The sequence below is a fragment of the Dendrobates tinctorius genome, unplaced genomic scaffold (genome assembly GCF_039654945.1).
Source record: "Dendrobates tinctorius isolate UK_male_01 unplaced genomic scaffold, ASM3965494v1 ptg000134l, whole genome shotgun sequence".
NCBI classification, from domain to species: domain Eukaryota; kingdom Metazoa; phylum Chordata; class Amphibia; order Anura; family Dendrobatidae; genus Dendrobates; species Dendrobates tinctorius.
The window spans coordinates 16,215,349-16,227,543 of record NW_027361802.1 but is presented as its reverse complement, the minus strand read 5'-3'; the positions used below and the strand labels follow the sequence as shown (position 1 = coordinate 16,227,543).

Genomic DNA, 12,195 nt, shown 5'->3' with positions numbered 1-12,195 from the left:
TACAACCGGAGGTGGCTGCAGAACACACTACAGCGTGAGCTGCACTCACACAGAGACCTCGCAGACAGCCGTGAACAGCGCTGCAAGGCTGCAGAAAAGCTCCTATATCTACTCCTATATAGTGTTTTCAAGCAATCTAGCTGGATACGGATGGAACCACACTAATAGGAGAAATCAGGAAAAATGAGCTGCAATAATGCAAAAAAGGACAATGTATGAGGCAGTGATGCACGCTGAGCAGACTACAACAAGAGGTGGCTGGCTGCAGAGCACACTACAGCGTGAGCTGCACTCACACACAGAGACCTTGCAGACAGCCGTGAACAGTGCAGAGAACTGTGCACTAGCGCTGCACGGCTGCAGAAAGGCTCCTCTATCTACAGTACTCCTATATAGTGTTTGCAAGCAATCTAGCTGGATACGGATGGAACCACACTAATAGGAGAAATCAGGAAAAATGAGCAGCACTAATGCAAAAAAGGACAATGTATGAGGCAGTGACGCTCGCTGAGTGGACTACAACCGGAGGTGGCTGGCTGCAGAACACACTACAGCGTGAGCTGCACTCACACACAGAGACCTCGCAGACAGCCGTGAACAGCACTGCAAGGCAAAAGAAAGCTACAGCGGTTGATAAAGTAGCCTGGGTAAAGCACAATATAGCAAATCGCTAGGTCACACTGTCCCTCAGAACAGCAGTGTCCTATCCCTAACTGAATTCACAGCAGAGTGAACCCAAAATGGTGGCTGCGGCATTTATAGTGCATCATGACATCATTTCAGCAGCCAATCACAGCCATGCCAGTAGTTACATGCCTAACATGCTCTAACAGGATGTGCCCATACTTCTTAGGATCCTCATTGGCTGAATAAAATCAAACTGACTCATTGCATTATGGGAACTTCCGATTCCGGTATTCGATATACTAAAAGTATCAGAACTCAGTATCGGAATTTTGATACCGTGAATATCGGCCGATACCCGATATTCCAGTATTGGAATGCTCAACACTACTAATCAACATAATGTTTCGATGTGCCAAAATATAATCACTATAACACAACAGTTTTGAAGACGCTTGATTTATCCTTATTTTCATTAGAACAAATTTATTATTACATTTCTACAGATCGCCTATAAAAATGCGGGTAATAAGCCCCAGGTGTACCTTTAGCTTTGATGGCCCTGTCTATGGCTGTAGCATCTGCAGTAGCGTCATATGATGGAGCCGCCTGAAGTCCCCCAGTGGCTTTTTGCTAAAAAGTAAAAATGATCCATTATAAGACACATAAGCCAAAGCAAACAACTAGCTATTACAACTATTACTCTTTTATACACGTCAGAAAAGCAATAACTGAAGTGTGGGTTTATATAAAATGTTCTTAATATAATTACATTTGCATGCTCAGCATTTTCATCCAGGTAAAAGGCCTGACGAAGGAACTCTTGCACAAAAGACATGGTGTAGATCTGTAAAGTAGGAACAAAGAAAAATTATTGTGCCATGAAAAAAAAGAGTTGGCTGCAAGTCTGAGATATGGTGAACTGATTCTACATTGGTCTTTGGAACTGTTCAAAATTTTATTTAGTATGCATTGATTTCCTTATAACTGTTAAGGTATGTTCATACAACATTTTTTCCAGGTGGCCAAAAGCATCAGTTTTTCTAGAGGAAAACACTTCAGGAATCGCTCCTTTTCTTTGGCATGTTGTAAATCTAAATTGTCTTTTTTTAGCACTTTTTTGTAGTTTCCCAAGCAATTTTCATTATTTTTGACCACTGGCAGGGCTTTGTTAACTTATCAAGCATTTTATTTTTGGGGGGAAGGAGGGCAGACTTTTGTGTTGGACTTTTCTAGATGTGTTTTTAAACTCCATTCAACAATGAAGAAATCACCAGTGGAGTTTGAAGAAAAAGCATTGACAAAACGCTCAAAAAGATACCCGGACATCTTTTGACTCTTTCCATTGGCTTGTATTGTAAAGAGAGTCTTGAGCTAAAGATGCGTCAAGAATTGTCAGGTCACTTCTTTTAACCGCTCGACATCTTTGGAAACCTGAAATGGTTAAAAGACGCTGGGAATGGCATGGACAAGCAATTCAATGCACCTTCCCATGTACTTGTTTACCATCTAGCTCCACCCTTTTCTGCGTCCTGCAAACTCAGAGCTGTCAATCAAGGAAGAGGAGGTGGCGATAGATGGAAAAGAAGTAGGTGATGGTGAGAAAGAGCACTGAACTGTTTGACAGCGCTAAAAGTGCACTGAGCCCTTGTGCTTGGTTTGAACAGTCATTTTGTGCTGATAGACTCACGTTATCTTCTTGCCATAGCATATTTTTCTTTTAATGTGTTGTGTCCAGCAATGTTCAGGGGACACTATGCAAGAACTGTTTCCAAACTTAATGCATTGGGGACACTGACGGCCATTATAATATAGGCATTATAGATGGCAGCTATATGGTTTCCAGCTGACAATGTTATAGATGGAGATGGCCTCCTTTACCTTGTGGTCACTGTTGTAAAATGGGGAACTTCAGTTGATTGTGTTATGAAATAACTGTGGCTCAGAGTGGTCTATAGTGAACATGGGTGAAAAAGACCAATGGGGACTCGGAAAGTAAAGATTAAAGCAACATGCTGATAAGACCTATGAGCTATACCTTTAAGCAGTGATGGTGTTTTTAACTATATTATTCTCAACGCACAGGAAATCAGACCATCCTTGTAATTAATCCTTGACTTACCACTTTTGCTTTTCTGATCTTAGAAATATGTACATAGCTACAGAAACGTTAGCAATTCTCCAAGCATGAAAATGTATTACGTTTACCAACAGATTTAAAAAGTGGCCACAATTGCAGACCTGGCAATACACCGTAACTAGATGGCTCTAAATCTCTCATTCCACTTAAGGGAAATGTTACATTCTCCTAATATAGCTGCGATGCATAAAGTGACTCATTTCCTGTTACTAATATTTCCGCAACAGGCTAGAAGCTCATAAAATACATAGGGTAATTCTAGAATAAAAGTCCATCTTGGATGCTAAGAAGAACTCTTTTTTGGACTAGAAAACAAGAAGGCCATAAGGATGATGCATTTTGAAAAAAGGCTCACTGACCCAAAATATGCACCAAGAATAAAGAAAAACATGTCAGATAACCAGCTAACATCTAACTCGAGCTTTTTCCTTTAAAAAGTGTTGCAAAAATCTATACTATATATAGTTCTGGCAAAAATGAAGAGACCACTTTCAAATGTTCAGTTTGTCTGATATTTCTCTTTATAGGTATATTTTTGAGTAAAATGTAAATTGTTCTTTTAGTCTACAAACTTCTGACAACATGGCTCCGAATTTCCAAGCAATAAATTTTTTTTTCTGAAAATGAGAAATGGTCAAAATTAAAAAAAAAAAAAAAAAAAACAGTACTTTCAGACCTCAAATAATGCAAAGAAAACAAGTTCATAATCATTTAGAAACAACAATACTAATGTTTTAACTCAGGAAGAGTTCAGAAATCAATATTTTGTGGAATAACCATGATTTTTAAAAACAGCTTTCATGCGTCTTGGCATGCTTGCCACCAGTCTTTCACACTGCTTTTGGCCCAGAAATTAAAGCCGTTCTTCTTTGTTTGATGGCTTGTGTCCTCTTGATTACATTCCAGAGGTTTTCAATGGGGTTCAGTTCTGGATAATGGGCTGCCCATGACAGGGTTTTGATGTGGTGGTCTCTTAATTTTTGCCAGAGCTGTAGTGTATAATGCAGACTCCACACTATAAACTATAGATACAGGCACAACTCTACGATGACACAGGCACAGTGTAACATACTCACCTTCTGCCACTTTCACTTATACAGAAGGATAAACCCTGATTCTTTGGAACTTAGAGGCAAATTCTTCAAATGTGGACACCCATGGTGGACTCAGTAGTGATTGGTGGTCAGTAGTGATAAGAGAGGGTGCTGGGCTACGGTGTTATCTGAGCATGCTCGAGCGCTAATAGAGTATCTTCGGCGTGCTCTAATACTATGTTCGAGTTGCTGTAGCTGCATGTCTCTCAGCTGTTCGACAGTTGCTACACATACAGGGATTGTCTAACAAATAGGCACTCAACCTTTTTAGTACGTATAAGTATGGAAAAAAAAATTAAAATCATGGACAGCTTTCTTTTTTTTGCAAATTAATGCAGAAAAACACTTGTTTTCTATGAACTGTCTATAAATTTATGGACGGTTGGCAACCCAAATAACTGTGTAGGAGATTATTATGCTAAGCAGAGGTAAAAGACACGTGAAAAGATTTCACTATACCAGCGAATGGATGCCACACCCTGATTGGCAAAGGGCGTATTAAATATGTCAAAATGAATTTGATTTTCAACTTTGTATATTGTTGTATTTCAGTATTTTGAGGATAAAATGTATTACAGTATGTTAATAAAAACATACAGGTTCTGATTCATGAAGACCAACAATTTTCTCGCTGTTCTTGATGATGGTGGTAGAGGGGCCGTGGCGTCAGATGCTCCTAACTTACAAAGGGGTCCACGTCTCTCTACGAATCTTCAGTTTCTGGCTAGCAGGGCATGCCTTCTTGTGCAACACCAGAAATCTAACTCCAGTCTCCAGTCCCTGACTGTGGTAAGATTTATGATGTGGATAACACCACAGCTCATCAGGAAATAGATGATCTGCAGTGTATTGCCCCTGTCGTGCCCCATCCCAGTTCTGTCCAATTTGGTGGAGCTGGGAGAACGGCAAAATTAAAGTCGCAACGGTTTTTCAAAACAGCACCCTCCCCTCCTCCAGATTCATGTGTCCCATAATGGCCATGTGGTCTGCTACTGTTGGCGGTATGCCGCAAAATTATTTTTTAAGGGCTGCAAAGTTGTGAGGTATGATCTTCTGCGAACCCTTATTTTTTGCGAGGGGGCCCAATTAGTACTTCTGCTATGGGGCACCCTGATTTATATGTGCATGCCTTGGGAAGGACATACCATAGGTGTAAACCGTGCAGCCATACAGGAGTCCAAGAAGCAGGAAGGACCATATCCACCTCCAAAACAGGTGGAATTGTGCATTACGGTGAGCTGCTGGACTACAAAGGGCCCACATACTGTTGTTGTGCAGGGGCCCTGTACCGTCTGTGGTCACCAGTGGTAAGATTACAATGATGTAATGCTTCCAACATAAATTTTGATTCAGACAAAACAGGACCATCCTTTGGCAATGGGAAATGAAGACAGGTCATCTTTTCCCTCTTGCCCTTTCTACACACAGGACATACAGCTAGCACAGAATACTCTCCTACAGAAGTCAAAAGTTTTATTTCTGACTTTATAGCTGCATGTAATCATGTAATATAAGAAAAATAAGTGTTACTGTATTGGCAAATATGGAGGAAAGTTTTAAGGGTTCAAACTGCAGAAATCCTGTGTGTGACCCCCAGGTACCGACTGGGGTGGGAATTCAGCCCTGGAATATGAAATCACACAAGTCCTTGCTATCCCCGTCCACATGAACCAAATGGGATATATTACTACTAATATTACCCTGGATGGAGGAAAGCAAGATTTATTATAAGACCAATATTTCTAATGATAACTGTGACCTACTGCCAGATGGCCAGTCCGGCCCTGGTGACCCTCTTCTGACTCCTAGAAGTGCACTCTTGTTGGCAGAAGTCTTTCTGGTTATTCCCTTCAGAAATGTATTTAATTATTAGCGTTTCCCATTGTTTTCCAACAATACAGTACTTTTTTAGGATGGTATAGCGATGAAAAACACCCATGGCCGTACCCTTATTACAAAAGCAGACATGATGAAAGTTGTCCTGAACTTGAAAAACCAGTTTAATAAGAATAGAAGAAAGTCTCCTTATAAAGTTTGCTTTCACAGCATTAACCCAATAAATGCAGGCATACAGCTTTTTATACAGACTAATTATATAGATTTGGAGAATGCCTGGAAATAAAGCATTAAAAGGTTTTTCCGTAGTTTAAGGTTAGGTGTGACTCACAGTTTGGCTTTCCTTCCTAACATGTTTCCATGGTGAGAATGAAACCACAGAAATAGGAAATGAACTGCACTAAACTATTCTAAATTCTACTCGTTATACTATACTAGTGCATTTCACAGATTATTACAACATGTTTAACACACGCAGATAGCTTTGGAGAGCTTTTTCTCTGTGTTTTTAACTCTACACATAGAGAAAGCTAAGAAAAGCGCAAGAGGCATAAAAAAAAAAACAAAGTAAAAACTTACGGATGAAGGAACTGTCTGCAGAGCCGTCTCACAAATGCTAAGCAGAGGAATGCAGCCTTGGGCTTCTGATTTTTATAAGGACTTTACAAAACCACACCTAGCAACACAAAGATATTTTCTGTAGCACCAGGATTGGCTGTCTGGTTGTGAAGATGACATGTAAAGACCTCCCTACAAATCCAAAGACCTCATGCCTCCCTTGCCTCTGGCAAACATAACTGTGGTTTAGAAATACTTCATACAGTTGTTCACATGTGGAAAACTTTATATATGTTCAGTTGAAACCAGAGGTTTACATACACTACATAAAGAGACACACATGCATGTAGTTTTCCATGATTACTAATATTTTCCAAATGCCAGATTAATGAGAGAGAGAATGTTTTAAGGCATTTTTATTACTTACTGCAAGGTCAAAAGTTTGATTGCATTTCATTAGTATTTGGTATCATTGTTCTTAAACTGAATGACTTGGGTCAAACGTTTGGGATATCCTTGTCACAAAAGTTGGTCGGAATTTGGACCCATTCCTCCTGACAAAACTGGTGTAACTGATCAAGGTTTGTAGGTTGCCTTTTCAGCTTTGCCCATAAATTTTCAGTAGAACTGAGATCAGAGCTGTGTGATGGCCACTCCAAAACATTGACTTTGTCATCCTTAACCCCTTAGTGACAGAGCCAGTTTGCAGCTTAATGACCAGGCCAATTTTTACAATTCTGACCACTGTCACTTTATGAGGTAATAACTCTGGAACGCTTTAATAGATCCCGCTGATTCTGAGAATATTTTTTGTGACATATTGTACTTCATGTTAGTGGTAACATTTCTTCAATATGTCTTGTGTTTATTTATGAAAAAAAAACGGAAATATGGCGATCATTTTGAAAATTTTGCAATTTTAAAACTTTAAATTTTTATGCCCTTAAATCAGAGAGATGTGTCACACAAATTTCTTAATAAATACCATTTCCCACATGTCTACTTTACATCAGCACAATTTTGGAAGCAAAATTTTTTTTGTTAGGAAGTTATAAGGGTTAAAAGTTGACCAGCGATTTCTCATTTTTACAACAAAATTTACAAAACCATTTTTTTTTAGGGACCACATCATATTTAAAGTCATTTTGAGGGGTCTATATGATAGAAAATAACAGTGACATTCTAAAGACTAGACCCCTCAAGGTGCTCAAAACCACATTCAAGAAGTTTATTAACTCTTTAAGTGCTTCACAGGAACTAAAGCAATGTGGAAGGAAAAAATTAACATTTAACTTTTTTTGCAAAAAATTTACTTCAAAACCAACTTTTTTCATTTTCACAAGTGTTAAAAGAGAAAGTGAGCCAAAAAATTTGTTGTGCAATTTCTCCTGAATACGCCGATACCCCATATGTGGGGGTAAACCACTTTTTCAGCGCACGGCAGAGTTCGCAAGGGAAGGAGTGCCCTTTGACTTTTTCAATGCAGAATTGGCTGGAATTGGGATCGGATGCCATGTTGCGTTCAGAGAGCCCCTGATGTTCCTAAACAGTGGAAACCCCCAACAAGTGACCCCATTTTGGAAACTAGACCCATTAAGGAACTTATCTAGATGTGTGGTGAGCACTTTGAACCCTCAAGTACTTCACAGATGTTTCTAACGTAGAGCCGTGAAAATAAAAAATCTTTTTTTAAATGATCTTTTCACCCCCCAAATTTTTATTTTTACAAGGGTAACAGGAGAAATCATACCCCCACAGTTGTACGATTTGTCCTGAGTACACTGATACCCCTTATGTGGGGGTAAACCACTGTTTGGGCGCACGGCAGAGCTCAGAAGGGAAGGAATACCGTTTGACTTTTTCAATGCAGAATTGGCTGGAATTGAGATTGGACGCCATGTCACTTTTGGAGAGCCCCTGATGTGCCTAAACAGTGAAAAAACTCCACAAATGGCACCATTTTGGAAACTTAAGGAACTTATGTTAAGGAGTTCCGTTAAGGAACTTATCTAGATGTGTGGTGAGCATTTTGAACCCCCAAGTGCTTCACAGAAGTTTATAAACGCAGAGTCGTGAAAATAAAAAATAATTTTTTTCTCAAAAATTATTTTTTTAGCCCACTATTTTTTTTTCCTAAGGGTAACAGGAGAAATTGCACCACAAAAGTTGTTGTGCAATTTGTCCTGAGTACACTGATACCCCATATGTGGCGTGGGACCACTGTTTGGGCACATAGGAGAGTTCGGAAGGGAAGGAGTACCATTTTGGAATGCAGACTTTGATGGAATGGTCTGCGGGCGTCATGTTGCGTTTGCAGAGCCACTGATGTGCCTAAACAGTATAAACCCCCCACAAGTGACCCCATTTTGGAAACTAGACCCCCCAAGGAGCTTATCTAGATGTGTGGTGAGCACTTTGAACCCCAAAGTGCTTCACAGAAGTTTATAACGCAGAGCCGTGAAAATAAAAAGTCTTTTTTTTCCACAATAGTGATTTTTTAGCCCCCAATTTTTTTATTTTCCCAAGGGTAACAGGAGAAATTAGACCCCCAAAGTTGGTAAATAGTGGAAACACCTCAATTATAGCTCCAATAGTAACCCCATCACACCCCTAACCCTAATACCTACCCTAACTCTAATCCCAACCCTAATTACTAATCCTAATTCTAATACTAATCCTAATACGCCCTAACCATATTTCTAACCCTAACCCTAATTCTAACCCTAGCCCTAACCCTAGCCCTAACCCTAACCCTAGCCCTAACCCTAATTCCAACCCTAACCCTAATTCTAACACTAACCCTAACCCTAGCCCTAGCCCTAACCCTATCCCTAATGGAAAAATTAAAAAAAATATTTTCTTTATTTCATTATGTTTGCCTAGCTAAGGGGGTGATAAACGGAGGGGTTATTTACTATTTTTTTATTTTGATCACTATGACAGTTCATGACAGTGATCAAAATGAATGAATGGAATCTGCCAGCCAGAGCCTGCAGATTTGCTGTGGGCGCACTGCACATGTGCCCGCCATTTTCTTCCAGATCCAAGATGGCAGCGCCCACCGGTGGACGCCGGTGGGACACAGGACCACCGGGAGGGGATCCACGACCACCGGGAGGTACCGGGGGGGATCGAGGACCTTATTTCTCTCTCCTCTGATGTGCGATCACATCAGAGGAAGAGAAATTAAATGCAAAATTGCTGCTTTTTTTTGCCATCGCCATTATAGGGTTAATAACGGTGATCGCAAAAGCGGGGTCGGTAAAAACCGACCTGATTCATGTTCTCTGGGGTCTCGGCTACCCTCGGCAGCCGAGATCCAGGGGAAAATTCGACACTGGGGGGCACTATTTACTTTCTCCACAGCGCCGTGAATTAACGGCGCTGTGGTTTAAGTACCCTTAATTACCGCCGTTAAAAGGCGTATAAGCGGTCGTTATTGGGGTTAAGCCACTTTGTTACCATTTTGACAGTATGCTTTGGGTTATTGTACATTTGGAAGACCCATTTCCGCCCAAGCTTTAACTTCCTGGCTGATGTCTTGAGATGTTGCTTCAGTATTGCCACATAATCTTCTGATGTCACCTATTTTGTGAAGTGCACCAGTTCCTCCTGAAGCAAAACAACCTCACAACATGATGCTGCCACCCCCGTGTTTCACAATTGGGATGGTTCTTAGGCTTCCAAGCTTCTCTCTTTTTCCTCCAAACATAGCGATGGTCATTATGCCCCAAAGGTTCAATTTTAGTTTTATCAGACCACAGGACATGTCTCCAAAAATAAAGTCTTTGTTCCTGTGTGCATTTGCAAACATTAATCTTTCTTTTGTATGTTTCTTTTGGGGGTAATGGATTTTTCCTTGCAGAGAGGCCTATCAGCCCATGTTGATACAGTACTCATTTCACTGAGGGTATTGACACAATCTAACCAGCTTCTGACATCATCTTCACAATGTATTTTGCTTTTGTCCTTGTGTTGATATGCACATGTCGAACAAAAGCACGTTCACCGCTGGGATACAGAACCTGTCTCCTTCCTGAGCAGTATGATGGCTGGACATTTCCATCTTGTTTGTACTTGCATATAATTGTTTGTAAAAATGAACGAGGCACCTTCAGATATCTTGAAATTGTACCCAAGGATGAGCCAGACTTGTGCAAGTCCCCAATTCTCTTCCTGGTATCTTGGCTGATTTTTTGAGACTTTCCCAGATGCTACACAAAGAAGCAGTGTGTTTCAGGTGTGCATTATAATACATCCACATGTGTGTCTCTAATTAGCTCAGATGTTGCCAAAAGACCTATCAGAAGCTTCAAAACACATGACATCATCATCTGGGCAGTTCAGAATTATTTAAAGGCATAGTAGTCTTCGTGTATGTAACCTTTTGATATTGCAGTAAGTAGTAAAAATGCCTTAAAACATTATATCTCTCTAATTATTCTGGCATCTGGCAAATATTAATAATTATGGTGATCCTAAAAGACCCAAAATGGGAAAGGTTTAATCTGATTTCATGTCAGATATTGAGAAAAACATGCATGTGTGCCTTTCTAGATAGTGTATATAAACTTCTGGTTTCAACTGTATATGTATATATACAGTATATGTAATCAGTATGCAAGATTTGTATTTTTAGGAAGATAAAAATGACCCTTGATTGCCAGAGATATAAGTGGTTCAGTGGTTAAGTAGTGGGAATAGCTCTGAAACCTCAATTGAGAAAACAGACAACCACAACTAGGCTTGTACAGTGATTCAGAGGTTAGTACTTGGGCCTTGCAGCACTGAAACTATGGCTTTGAATGTGATCTTGTTGGCATATGCATAATGCTTAAAGGGAGCCTGTCATCAGGTTTTTCAGAGCAGCATAATGTAGTGGTAGAAATCCAGATTCCAGCGATGTATCAATAACTGGGCTGCTTGTTGTAGTTCTACCAGTTCTCAGAATGCTGAGCTATGTATAGCTCGGCCCACATGACTGGCAGCTTTCTGCCCATGCACATACATTTGTCAATCAGTGGTGGGGGCAAGATAATTAATATAAAGGATGATATGGCAGCATTTTTACTAATCTCTGTCTCTACATTATGTTGCTCTCAAATTAAGTGGCAAAAACCTGGTGACAGATTCCCTTTAACTACTCCCCCAGTTTTCACGTGATAGTTTCTTCTCATACTTCAACAATATAGATTGGGAAACTAGAAGTGTGGAATGGCACTAATACAAGTTAATTTTTCATACAATGTTAAGAAATCTTGTTATTACAGTTAGTCAGCACATTACAGGGGTATTACATTCCGTTCCTTGAAAACGTATTCGTACCCCATGAACTTTTCCACTTTTTTACTGTTACTTCCACAAGCTTAAATGTATTTTTTGGGCATTTTATGTGATATACCAACACAAAATAGCAAGTATTTGTGAAATGTAAATAAAATTAAACATGGTTTTATAATTATTTTAAAGACCTAAATCTGAACATTGTGATTTGCATTTGAATCTAGACCCCTGTAGTCTGCTACCCTTAAATAAAATCATGAGTGACCAATTGCCTCCAGATATCACATAATTAGTAGTGATGGGCGAGCACTAAAATGCTCGGGTGCTCGTTGCTCGGGTCTAGCAAATTGGAATATTCGGGTACTCGACCCAAGCAACAAGCCCAATGCAAGTCTATGGGAAAACCAAGCATTTTTCTGGCGACCCCCCCGGAGGTCTGCAGAGGGACTAAAAATTGCGGAAATCGATGGGAATAGTGCTTAAATGACATGGGAACAGCAAGACGAAGACTCCTGGAAGCATTTCTGACTCCCAGGTCACTGCTGTGAACAATGTCATATGCCACTCTTACAGACTCACAATAAAACATACAAAAACGAAACCAGATTGGATATTCCTGGGAAATATGTTAAGGAGCATCCTTTCCAGGGTAATGACTTG

General features: G+C 40.0%; 1 protein-coding gene across 1 annotated transcript in view; it reads right to left on the bottom strand.

Moving 5' to 3' along the window:
* Window positions 1–6,409, bottom strand: part of LOC141048295 (annexin A1-like) — a 74,476-nt gene extending 68,067 nt beyond the window's left edge. The window contains exons 1-3 of the mRNA XM_073543748.1: window positions 6,274–6,409; window positions 1,397–1,471; window positions 1,170–1,257 (exon numbers count right to left, since the gene is read on the bottom strand). Coding sequence (XP_073399849.1) covers window positions 1,170–1,257; window positions 1,397–1,462 — 154 coding nt within the window. The 5' untranslated portion in view covers window positions 1,463–1,471; window positions 6,274–6,409. The remainder of the gene's footprint in view (window positions 1–1,169; window positions 1,258–1,396; window positions 1,472–6,273) is intronic.
* Between the last annotated feature and the right edge of the window lie 5,786 nt (window positions 6,410–12,195).